Source organism: Diabrotica virgifera, chromosome 6 (genome assembly GCF_917563875.1).
Source record: "Diabrotica virgifera virgifera chromosome 6, PGI_DIABVI_V3a".
NCBI lineage: Eukaryota > Metazoa > Arthropoda > Insecta > Coleoptera > Chrysomelidae > Diabrotica > Diabrotica virgifera.
In genome coordinates this window covers 237299446-237312528 of record NC_065448.1, presented here as the reverse complement: position 1 = coordinate 237312528, position 13083 = coordinate 237299446, and the positions used below count along the sequence as shown (strand labels likewise).

The following is a 13083-nucleotide window of genomic DNA, read 5'->3' as shown; positions in this document are numbered from 1 at the left end:
AAATGATTAGCAAAATCTTTAAAAAATCGATTACAATTTAATTACTGTTTTGCGTTGTAAATATTAAGCGATAACAATTAAATAATAAATTTAAAAATTACCGGTGAAAGTTGCATTAGTAATCCGCTAGGAGCGACACCAGCGAAGCTCAGAGCGTATACATCGGAATCGAATTGTAGTCTTATATTTTATGAACATTTTTTCGTTTTTTGAAATTTGAAAAGGCGGAAATTGGAATACTTTGGTCATATAATATCACCCAGAAAAATATAACATACTTCACCTTGTCATGCAAGGTAAAATAATGGGAAAAAGAAGTGCGGGCCGCTGTACAACTTTGGCTTAAAAACCTACGCTAATGGTTTGAGAAAACTAGCACTGAACTATTTCGTGTGGCTGTAAATAAGACAATGATTGTTAATATGCTGAGCAAAATGAGAGCCAACGATCGACAGGCGGTCTCGGCACCTTAAGAAGAAGAAGAAGATATCTTTAGAAATAAAGAAAATAAATGGTTTTGTAGTTAAACATGTGTTTTAACCGAAACAAAAATTTGAGATACCCTGTAGGGAGGACAAGGTACAAAGGTATACATCGATATTATGTTGTATTAGTCTTATACACTAAGCACCAAAATTAACGCACCACCTTAAAAATGGGTAGTTCCTAAACCTGTTGTCCGATTTGAGTGATTTTTTAATATGTTATAGCTTTATTCTTCAAAAATATCGATGTAGTAATATTGTTGCTAAACAGATAAGTGTCATTGTATACCGGGTGTAACAATGATAGTGTGTTTTTTCCTCAAAGTTTGGAACACCCTGTAGAATATTATGGCGTATAAAAAATACTGAAATTAAAACTCAACTGTAGCCTTATGCTTTCTTAACATTATGCTTTTTGATTCATTAGCTTATGTTGGATAATAAAAAAGTTAGGTACTTTAATAAGCGAGCGGGATATACCCCTAAAATGACCAGGTACTGACCACGGAGGGCCGAAGGGCTAATTTTATTCATACTTTATATTTTCGAGGGTGCTGAAAACGAAAATGAGGTTTATGTTGAATTTTATGTGGGGAACATTGTCAAAATCGCAATTTTAACCTAAAAATAAAAAAAAATAAATCACGTATTTTGCGTTTACCTCGCTACAACTCTGTTCAATTTTAATATTTTTTTCTGAAATTTTTACAGTATATAGCTCTAACATTTCTGAAGACAATGGTACTTGTTTTAAGCTTTAATTCTTATTCTGATAAGGGTTATGAATTTTTCAAAGGGAAAGGTACGGATTTGTGCATTGCAAAGTTTAATCGCAAAAGTTGAGTGACGAAATTTAAAATTTAGCCTTTTAATCACGTTTATGTTAAAGTAGAGAGTACAAATAAGTTTTCTGGAAAATTTTTGATCAAGATGTTTTATAGAAAAAAAAAATAGTGCAACTTTTATTATCGACATTAGAAATGCCCAATATGACGCTTATTTTTCGAGATACTGACCATGTCTGGTGAATGGCTAATTTTGGTCTTAGATTATGTTTTTGATGGTGCTGAAAACGAAAATGAAATTTATTTTAAATTTTAGGTGGGGGGAGTATTGTCAAAATCGCAATTTTACTATAGAAATAAAAAAAGTGAAATCACGTTTTTTTGCGTTTAACTCGCTACAACTCTGGTCGATTTTAATATTTTTATCTAAGGTTTGTACACTATATGTTGCTCACTTTTTTGAAGACAACGGTATCTGCTTTAAGATTTTAGTCTTATTCTAGTAAAAGTTATGAATTTTTTAAAGTACAAGGTACAGATTCTTGAATTGCAAAGTTTAATCGCAAAAGTTAAGAGGCAAAATTTAAAATTTATCTTATTAATTACGTTTATGTTAAAACATACGAGTACAAAAAAGTTTTCTGGAAAGTTTTAGTTACAAATGTTTAATAGAACAAAAATTGCGCCACTTTTTATAGACGTTATTAGTGATGTAACGAATATTCGTATTCGCATTCTCATTCGCGAATATTCGCATATTTTTGCATATTCGCATTCGCATCCGCATTCGCGAAGTTTGTGCGAATGTTTTGCGAATATGAATATCAGAAAAAAAATCATTTGAAGATATTATTAGGTTAATAATATGAAAATCTATTCACTTCTGAACTTTTCTTTTATTAAGAAAAGGTAACTTAACCTCGAATAATCACATTATCAGCTTTCACTTTATTTTATTATTTGGTATTATGTGATAAAGCTTAATATTCAGATTGATTTACACTAAATACCAATTAACTTTTCAATATAAATTTAGGCAACATTACAAAATAGAAACAAATTATTAAAAAACTGGACATTCGCATTCGCATCCGCATTCGCGAATGTCGGTAGCAGATATTCGCATTCGCATTCGTATTCGCGAATGTTCAAAAAATGACATTCGTTACATCACTAGACGTTATACGTCCCCAAAATAGCGCTTATTTTTTGACATACTGACCAAGGGAGGCTAATTTTGGTCTTATTTTGTTTTCGATGGTGCTGACAATGAAAAAGAGGTTTATTTTGAATTTTATGTGACGGAACATTGTCAAAATCGCAATTTTAACCTAAAAATGAAACAAAAAAAAGTGAAGTCACGAATTTTTACGTTTAACTAGCTACAACTCTGTTCCATTTTGATATTTTTTTCTAAAATTTCTACGGCATATATTTCTTACCTTTGTGAAGACTATGAAAGTAACTGTAGTCTTTCAGCCTTTTTTTTTTAAGTTTTGAATTTTTAAAAATTAAAGGTGCAGATTCGTGAATTGCAGAGTTAAATCGCAAAAATTAAGTGACATAATTTAAAATTTATCTATTTGATTACGTTTATGTTAAACCATAGAGTTCAAAGAAGTTTTATGGGGAGTTTTAGGTCTAGATGTGTTATAGAAAAAATATGGTGCAACTTTTAATTTTAAGAAAAACGTGGTTTAACTTTTTTTTATTTTTAGGGCAAAATTGCGATTTTGACAATTTTCTCCCACCTAAAATTCAAAATAAACTTGATTTTCGTTTTCGGCACCATCAAAAACATAAAGTAAGACCAAAATTAGCCATTCACCACCAATGATCAGTATCTCGAAACATTAGCGTTATTTTGGGGATTTATAACATAGATGTTAAACGTTGCATCATTTGTTTTCTATAAAACATTTTGATCCAAAACTTTCCAGAAAACTTTTTTGTACTTATGTTTTATTTTTGAATTTGATTTAAAATCTATTATATTATTAATAAATCTATTATATATTATTTCAAATTTTGTCAGTCAAATTTTGCGATTAAATTCACTTTGCAATTCACGAATCTGCACCTTGTACTTTAAAAGATTCATAACTTTTACTAGAATAAGATTAAAATCTTAAAGCAGAAACCATTGTCTTCAAAAAAAGTGAGTGATATATAGTGTAGAAACTTCAGAAAAAAATATTAAAACGGACCAGAGTTGTAGCGAGCTAAACGCAAAAAAACGTGATTTAATTTTTTTTTATTTTTAGGGTACAATTACAATTTTGACAATATTCCCCCACCTAAAATTTAAAATAAATTTTATTTTCGTTTAGTATTAAAATTAGCCATTCTCTACCCATGGTCAGTACCTCAAAAAATAAGCGTCATATTGGGCATTTCTAATGTCGACATTAAAAGTTGCACCATTTTTTTTTCTATAAAATATTTTGATCTGAAACTTTCCAGAAAACTTCTTTGTACTCTTTATTTAAACATAAACGAAATTAAAAAGCTAAATTTTAAGCTTCGTCATACAACTTTTGCAATTAAACTTTGCAATGCACAAATCCGCACCTTTTCCTTTGAAAAATTCATAACCTTTATCAGGATAAGAATAAAAGCTTGAAACAGTTACCGCTGTCTTCAGAAATATTAGAGCTATATACTGTAAAAATTTCAAAAAAAAAATATTAAAACGGAACAGAGTTGTAGCGAGGTAAACGCAAAAAAACGTGATTTCATTTTTTTTATTTTTAGCTCACAATAAAACACTGAAAAACGTTTGTTTTCTATACTTCCACAAAATTTATTACAACTATGTTATTACTACAGCTGTTTCGGCAAAGTGCCTTTCTCAAGTGATATATTTTACAATGTGTTTGCCTTTTTAAGTCTTTAACTGAAGAGGTTGAGGAGTGGGGAGCTGTTCGTCTCGAGTTGGTCATTCAGAATTATATCTGTATTTTTCAATTTATTAATTTCCATTGATTCTAAAAGTGATAGCTTAAGGCCTTTATTTTGAATATGTAGAATTTGAAACTCTTCATTGAAAGAATGATTATGATCTAGAAGGTGAAGTGCGTATGTAGAAGTGTCTGTTTTTCTATTGTTGAAAGCCCTTTTGTGTTCTGCTATCCGTTTGTCAAAAGTTCTGCCAGTTTGACCGATGTAAGTTTTCGGACAGTCACCACAAGTTAGTTTGTACACACCACTCTGTAGTTGCTTTCTCTTTCGGCTTTTATTGTTTTTAATATGTTTGCTTAAGTTGTTGTTAGTTCTGAAAGCTGGTGTTATTCCTTTCTTTTTTATGTATCTGGCTATTTTTGTTGTTATTTTGCCAGTATATGTGAGAGAGCAGAAGGTACTGGGTTCTTTCTGTGGTGGTGGATACACTAATTTCAAGGCTTTCTTATGGAGTTTTTGGTTTAAAATGTTGTTAACTGTTTGTTCGTTATAGCCATTGTTTACTGCTATTTGTCTAATGATATTTAGTTCTGTCTCGAAGTTATTTTTTGTCATAGGAATTTCTGTCAGTCTATGTATCATGCTATGGTAGGCTGCTAATTTGTGTTGTGTAGGATGGGATGATGAATTGTGTATAGTTGTGTCAGTATGGGTAGGTTTATGATATACGGAGAACTCATGTTTGTTGTGTAGTCTGGTAATCGTTACATCTAGAAAGTTTATGGAATTATTCTGTTCTGTTTCTATTGTGAACTCAATATTACTATGAAGTGAATTAATGTATGATAGAAATTGGTCAAGTTGTCTGTTAGTTCCTGTAAAGCAGACTAGTATGTCATCCACGTATCTCCACCAATATAAGAACTGTTTAAATACGGGGTGTTTAGAAATTTTTGTTTGAAGTTGGTTCATAAATATATCTGATAGTAATGGGCTTAGAGGATTACCCATAATAAGTCCTGCACTGTTGTTTGTGTAAATTTGATTATTGAATTCAAAATAGTCTTGATTTATGCAAATTTCAAGAAGGTGTAAAATTTCAGATGCAATGATCGGATTTGTACTATTATGTTCTAAAAGGTTTTTAACTAAAACAAAAGTTTCTGTAGGAGGAACACTAGGAAAAAGATTTTTTACGTCAAATGAAATTAGTCTGGAGTTGTTGGGCAATTGAAAATGTTGTATTTTATTAACTAGTTCTAGTGTATGTAATAATTCCTGTTACAAAGAAAACCAAATAGCCGTTTCAATTAAAAATAAATCAATAAAACATGACATAATATTTACAAAAGCAGACAAAGGTAACACTACTATTTCTATCGATAAGTGACTATAATAACAAAACAATAGAATTTTTAAATACCCAAAATAGTATAACACTAAACAAAGACCCCACAGAAAAATACCGAAAACAAATTAAACTAGCCATTGAAAATTCAAAATCAATACTAAATCCAACAGAACAGAAATACCTTAATATTATGAACCCACAACCCCCTAAATTATACTCTTTTATTAAACTACACAAACCTGACCACCCAATAAGACCTGTAGTTTCTTTTTATACAGCTCCGTCATATAAACTTTCAAAAAGACTGTCAGATATTATTACAGAATACACTAAATTTTCACCTAAATTCACCGTCAAAAATACACTAGAACTAGTTAATAAAATACATTTTCAATTGCCCAACAACTCCAGACTAATTCCATTTGACGTAAAAAATCTTTTTCCTAGTGTTCCTCCTACAGAAACTTTTGTTTTAGTTAAAAACCTTTTAGAACATAATAGTACAAATCCGATCATTGCATCTGAAATTTTACACCTTCTTGAAATTTGCATAAATCAAGACTATTTTGAATTCAATAATCAAATTTACACAAACAACAGTGCAGGACTTATTATGGGTAATCCTCTAAGCCCATTACTATCAGATATATTTATGAACCAACTTCAAACAAAAATTTCTAAACACCCCGTATTTAAACAGTTCTTATATTGGTGGAGATACGTGGATGACATACTAGTCTGCTTTACAGGAACTAACAGACAACTTGACCAATTTCTATCATACATTAATTCACTTCGTACTAATATTGAGTTCACAATAGAAACAGAACAGAATAATTCCATAAACTTTCTAGATGTAACGATTACCAGACTACACAACAAAAATAGCCAGATACATAAAAAAGAAAGGAATAACACCAGCTATCAGAACTAACAACAACTTAAGCAAACATATTAAAAACAATAAAAGCCGAAAGAGAAAGCAACTACAGAGTGGTGTGTACAAACTAACTTGTGGTGACTGTCCGAAAACTTACATCGGTCAAACTGGCAGAACTTTTGACAAACGGATAGCAGAACACAAAAGGGCTTTCAACAATAGAAAAACACGACACTTCTACATACGCACTTCACCTTCTAGATCATAATCATTCTTTCAATGAAGAGTTTCAAATTCTACATATTCAAAATAAAGGCCTTAAGCTATCACTTTTAGAATCAATGGAAATTAATAAATTGAAAAATACAGATATAATTCTGAATGACCAACTCGAGACAAACAGCTCCCCACTCCTCAACCTCTTCAGTTAAAGACTTAAAAAGGCAAACACATTGTAAAATATATCACTTGAGAAAGGCACTTTGCCGAAACAGCTGTAGTAATAACATAGTTGTAATAAATTTTGTGGAAGTATAGAAAACAAACGTTTTTCAGTGTTTTATTGTGAGATAAAATGAACTTCCATCAAGTAACGGTCGAATCCATCAATTATTTTATTTTTAGGTTAAAATTTCGATTTTGACAATGTTCCCCCACATAAAATTCAAAATAAACCTCATTTTCGTTTTCAGCACCCTCGAAAATATAAAGTATGAATAAACTTAGCCCTTCGGCCTTCGGTGGTCAGTATCTCGAAAACTAAGCGCTTTTTTGAGTGTCCCGCTCGTGTATAACAACTAGCAACGTTCTCCATCAATACAGAGTGTTTCTAAATAAGTGCGACAAACTTTAAGGAGTAATTCTGCATGAAAAAATAATGACCGTTTGTTTTATAAACATATGTCCGCCAATGCGTCGTTTCCGAGATACGGGATGTTGAATTTTTTCTTACAAACTGACGATTTATTTATTGCTCTAAAACCGGTTGCGATATGCAAATGAAATTTGGTAGGTTTTAAGAGGTAGTTATTGCGCTTTTTTGGCATACAATTAAAAATTTTATATTCACCATTGGCGTGCATACGGGTAATATGACCGGGTAATATGACGCGTATGCACGCCAATGGTAAATATAAAATTCTTAATTGTATGCCAAAAAATGCCCAATAACTACCTCTTAAAACCTACCAAATTGCATTTGCATATCTCATCCGGTTTTAGAGCAATAAATAAATTGTCAGATTGTAAGAAAAAATTCAACATCCCGTATCTCGGAAACGAAGCATTTGCGGACATATGTTTATAAAGCAAATGGTCATTATTTTTTATGCAGAATTACCCAAGTTTGTCGCACTTATTTAGAAACACCCTGTATTGATGAAGAACGTTGCTAGTTGTTAAAGTACCTAACTTGTTTATTATCCAACATAAGCGAATGAATAAAAAATCAGAATGTTAAGAAAGCCTAAGGCTACAGTTGAGTTTTAATTTCAATATTTTATATACGCTAGAGTATTCCACAGGGTTTTCCAAACTTTGACGAAAAAACACACGATCATTTTTACACCCGGTATACAATGACACTTATCTGTTTAGCAACAATAGTATTACATCGATATTCTTGAAGAATAAAGCTACAACACATTAAAAAATCGGACAAAAGGTTTAGGAAATACAAGACATCAAAAATATCCCATCTTTAAGATGATGCGTTAATTTTGGTGCTTAGTGTATTTTGTGAACAGTATATTTTTTAATGTCTCTGATATCTTTAATAACATTAACACTAGACGGTTTTACTCTTTAATATGTGTTTTAACTGACGACATGCGATACGTGAGGAGGCCATGTCCCCTCAAACCACCAAGATGAAATTATATCCTATATATAGTGAGAAACAGTATTCAAAAAAATCTGTATAATGTACCTCTCGCTCTTTAAAAAGGCTCCACGTAGGCACCAAATCCGTATTACTTTCAGAGATATTCCACCCTAAAACATCACAGAGCCTTCATTAAACAATCTCGTCTCTCTTATGTTGCGCTGTGCATAGGTGTCGATAAGAATTGTTTACGTTACGTGCCTTTGTTTTGTTAACTGTTATTTTTATTGTTATTTTTGTTTCAGTTAAAACACATGTTGAGTAAGACCACCTATTTTCTTTGTTTCTAAAGATATCAGGGACATTCAAAAAACAAAATGTTCACAAAACATAAGCATACAATACGATTCCGATGTATACTCACATTTTGTACCTCGTCCTCCCTACAAGGTGTCTCAAACTTAACATAAGAAAAACATTTCTTTTCTTCCACACGTACATTAAAAAAAGTTTGAGTAAACCTTTGCATAACTGTATAAATACTAAAGAAAAATCTAAAATAATAAAAAAATAGCACAATCCGTTAATCTATTCACGATAAAATCAACTATGAAAATGAGCATAATTTCCTATATCCTTAACATATGCCTCGCCTCGCAGTATACATTAAAATCGCATTTGTTCGTTTTCATGAAAAGATAAAAAAATTACATACTTGTTAACCATATCCATTCTTTTGATAACAGGAACGCTTCCATCTAACTGGTCATATTTAATATTGAGTTTCTTGAGATGGTATGCTATGAGATTCAAAAACGAGGGCCACTGTGAGACAATGACGGCTTTGTCATCATTTTCGAGAACTTTTTCGTTTAAAAGTTTGATTACTGCGTCTATCTTACTACTGCTCCGTGTTTTCGAGAATACTGGGTCTGAAGGAGATAATACATTATGTACGACCTGTTTTAGTGAAGTGGCTTCTTCGCTAAGACCGTCAGCTACTTCAGATGTACCAGGCTCTTCTGTATCATTGATGTTTAACCTAAAAATTATCAACAATGTATAAATTACTAAGCTATCAAAATAATGATAAACTTGAAACCAATTGTGTCGCAAAATTCCTCGGTAGAATGCAGTAGGATGTGGTTACCCATACTGAAAGAGGAAGTCAATAGAAAGAAAATACCACGATTAGTAAGTCAACACCATATCGAGTTAGCACATATTTTATATTTTAGTATTACTTATTGTATACAGTCCGTCTAATTTACTTACCGTTGCACGTCATTATTTACGTTAGAGATCTAAGATGACATTGATGCCCAATTACAAAAAATTCTTGAATTCATTTTAAATCAAATACATCACATAATTTTTGCGGAAGTGGATTATACAGCAAAACAAATTAATATTCAATGTAAATAAATAAAAACTTTAGAAATAGAAAACAAGAATTAAGTTATCTTGCGTTAAAGTGCATAAGAGAAACAGTAAATATAACGAAACAAATACTTATAGTAAAGAATAAAAACAAATATGAAGTGTCATCACCGCAACTGTCAAATGTTACCAATTTATGCCAAAATATCACCTTCGTTCGATTACAGTTACAGTGTGTTCCGAACAAATGTGCTTCATAAAAACGCTTTATAATGCATTTATACAAATTAAATGAAAAATATTATTGTGTATTTCTTTAAGTTAACATTAATAGAAATCTTTAAATATTATTTCTACGCGTACATAATAAAATATGTCTAGTGGCTGTAATGCCAGTGTACTCGGCAAAATGATTCTACACTACAAAAGAACACACTACCGCCTAAATATTTCGTGTTGGTATCATGTGACGTCACGGGCTATGACGCGGATGAAGTGCAACGGTAAGTAAATTGGACGGAGTATATCTATGTATTATTAATATTATTTATAATTTAAACATATTAAAGTCAGAATTTGGTATTAGTTTTTGAGAGTAAATTAAATGTAAGACCAAATACTTACGATGTCGGGATAGTATCACGAGGTTTTTTCCTGGTTTTCCATCGTGATTTACTATGGAATCTCTAACGCGAGAATTTTACTGTCATTGTTGCATTTGGTTGTCTTTTTAAAGACAGATCACATGCTATGATTTTTTGTGACGGATATTCTTGAGTTGGGGTTGATTTTATGTAATCGAATGAACTATCTTTCAGTAAAGTCGTCCCAGGAACGCAACTCATAAATATTGGCAATATCATTTGAAAGCCTTCTACTTTAAAATGTATAATTATGTCTGAATTTCCAATATAAATGAGTCAGATTAAATAAATAATTAGAAGAATTCTTTACTTAGCAACAAAATTTTTGTTTAATTTAATAGTATTTTATATTTTGACAACGACACCCGATTTGGGCGTCGACACGTTAATAAAATTATTCGTTTCAATTTAATTGTGGCTTATTTCCCATCTAAATAGTTAATATGTAGTACAATATAGATATTGCAGGAATTCAGGAAACCAGATAGGGGGACATAAAAAAATCGAAAAAAAAAACAGTATGGTATGCAGGCGAAGAAAAACAGAGATATGGAGGAACACATTTTATGGCGATAGGGGAAATGAGACATAAAATTATGGAATTTAAACCCATAAGTCAGAGATAAATCATACATAAGAGTAAACAACAAATCGAACAAGTCCATAATAAATGTCTATGCACCTACAGAAACAGTTATGACAAAACAACAGTTCCGTGAAACACTAGAAGAACACGCCGAAAAAATCCCGGGAGAAGATATGTTAATCATTTTAGGCAATTTCAACGCCCAAATAGGCAAAGAAAACTGCTTCAGAGAGGTTGCAGGAGAAAATTCAATACATAACACAACAAACAATAATGGAAAAGACTATGTAATTTTGCAGCGGCATTAAACATGGATATAAGTAGCACGAGATATAAACACAAAGACATATACAAAATAACTTGGATGAGACCAGGAAGTCTGGAGAGGAATCAAAAATACACACAAACAGCCGACAAATAACGTTAGATCTCACAGAGGGGCCAACATAGATTCGGACCATACGATAGTGATTACGTAATGTAAAATAAAAACAACGAAGAATGAAAGACGAAAAGCACAGGGAATATGGGACGTAGATAAATTGAAAGAGAAAGAAGTAAAAAAGAAGATTTGTAAAAGAAGTAAATACAGTGATGCAGTTCAAGGAAGAACAACAAATGGAGGAACAGTGGAAAAAAATCAAACAGGAAATAAACAAAGCAGCAGAGAAAGTGGTTGGCAAAATGCAAAAAGAAAGAAGAAATAATTGGTTTGACGAAGAGTACAAACTAACAGTGGACGAAAAGAATAAAACAAGATTGAAATGGCTAAGCACATGCAAAGAAGAGGAACGAGAAAAATACAAAGATCAAAGGAAAAGACAAAGAAATTGTTTAAATCGAAGAAAAATTAAAAAAACAGACTAATTATTAACGAGATAGAAATAGAAAATAAAAGACACAATTCAAAACCATTGCACCAATACTTAAAACTAGGTAATCGAAAACGAATAATGGAAAGTTGGAGAGAACATATCAAAGAGCTAACACATGCAGACATGGAAAACACAGTGGAGATACAAGAAATGAATGAGGAACAACAAGTGGAACCCATATCAAGGGAGGAATTAGAGAAAGCAATAGTAAGAGTAAAATTAGGCAAAGCACCAGGCAAGGATCATATCACGCCGGAAATTATAAAATTCATGGGAATTTTAAAGCGAATGGACAGCATGAAAGAACTAATGAATGATATCATAAATAGAGCCGAAATACCAAAGGACTGGGAAAAAGACATTATATTACCAATACACAAAAAGGGAGATAAGAGAAACTGTAATAATTATCGAGGTATCACCATATCAAGTATCCCTGGGAAGGTATTCGCAAGAATAATAAAGACAAGAATAAAAACCCGAATAGAAACAACTATGAAAGATACACAGTATGAATTCAGGACGGACAGAAGCACGCGAGACCTAATATTGACACACAACATGACAAGTAAGTGAGAAGGTAATCAATAAGAATAGAGAGATACATACTATATAATCAACTCTTTTTAGATAAAATCAAACTCTTATCTCTTCGCAAGATTATAATATTACACTTATTTATACAGGGTGATTGATTAGTAGGGTAAAGCTCAATAGCTCCACTATAGTAATAGGTAGCAATAAAAGTTAATAACAATAATTTTAGCCACCTTTGAGCTTCACATTACAAAATTAGTTAGAATGTTACAGGGTGTTCGATAACACAGTGGCAGACCAAACTTATGTTTTTTAAATGGACGTTACGTTAATAATGAAGTTTATAAAATACTTCCAACAACAAGGGATGAGATGAAAAATAGAATACAAAGTGTATTTCGATGTGTTAATTTACAAATGCTCCGTAGAGTAAGTAGCTCATTCAATGATCGTTTTTAGGCGTACATAAATGTGTTGAGAGATAATTTTGAACACCTTATGTAATTAAATATTAAAAATATTTTATTAAAAGTAGCGTCTAATTTTTTCAAACATGTTTTTTGCAAAATGTATTTATTACTGATAAATTATTTTTTGTTCTTTATTTGTTACATTGTTACATTTACATACAAAAGTAGTGTTTGTCTTCACAAAATATTGTATTTTGTGTTTGTGTGTTTTTTTGTAAAATTTATTACTAATTTTCTTTGTTTATTTGTTGCATTTACATAAAAAGATAGTTTTTAATTGTTTCAAAAATGTTGCATGTAGTGGTTGTGTTTTTGTTTGTAAAATGTATTACTAATAAATTATTTTTATTTCTTTATTTGCTAGTGT

The 13083-nt window shown here is 31.2% G+C and overlaps 1 protein-coding gene across 2 annotated transcripts in view; it reads right to left on the bottom strand.

Annotated features, from left to right (window-relative positions):
- The window catches only part of LOC126887350 (transcription termination factor 2-like), a 67008-nt gene that overhangs the window by 9870 nt on the left and 44055 nt on the right, over nucleotides 1-13083 (bottom strand). For both annotated transcript variants that reach the window (XM_050654804.1, XM_050654803.1), the window contains exon 6: nucleotides 8940-9266. In XM_050654804.1, the coding sequence (XP_050510761.1) occupies nucleotides 8940-9266 (327 nt within the window). The remainder of the gene's footprint in view (nucleotides 1-8939; nucleotides 9267-13083) is intronic.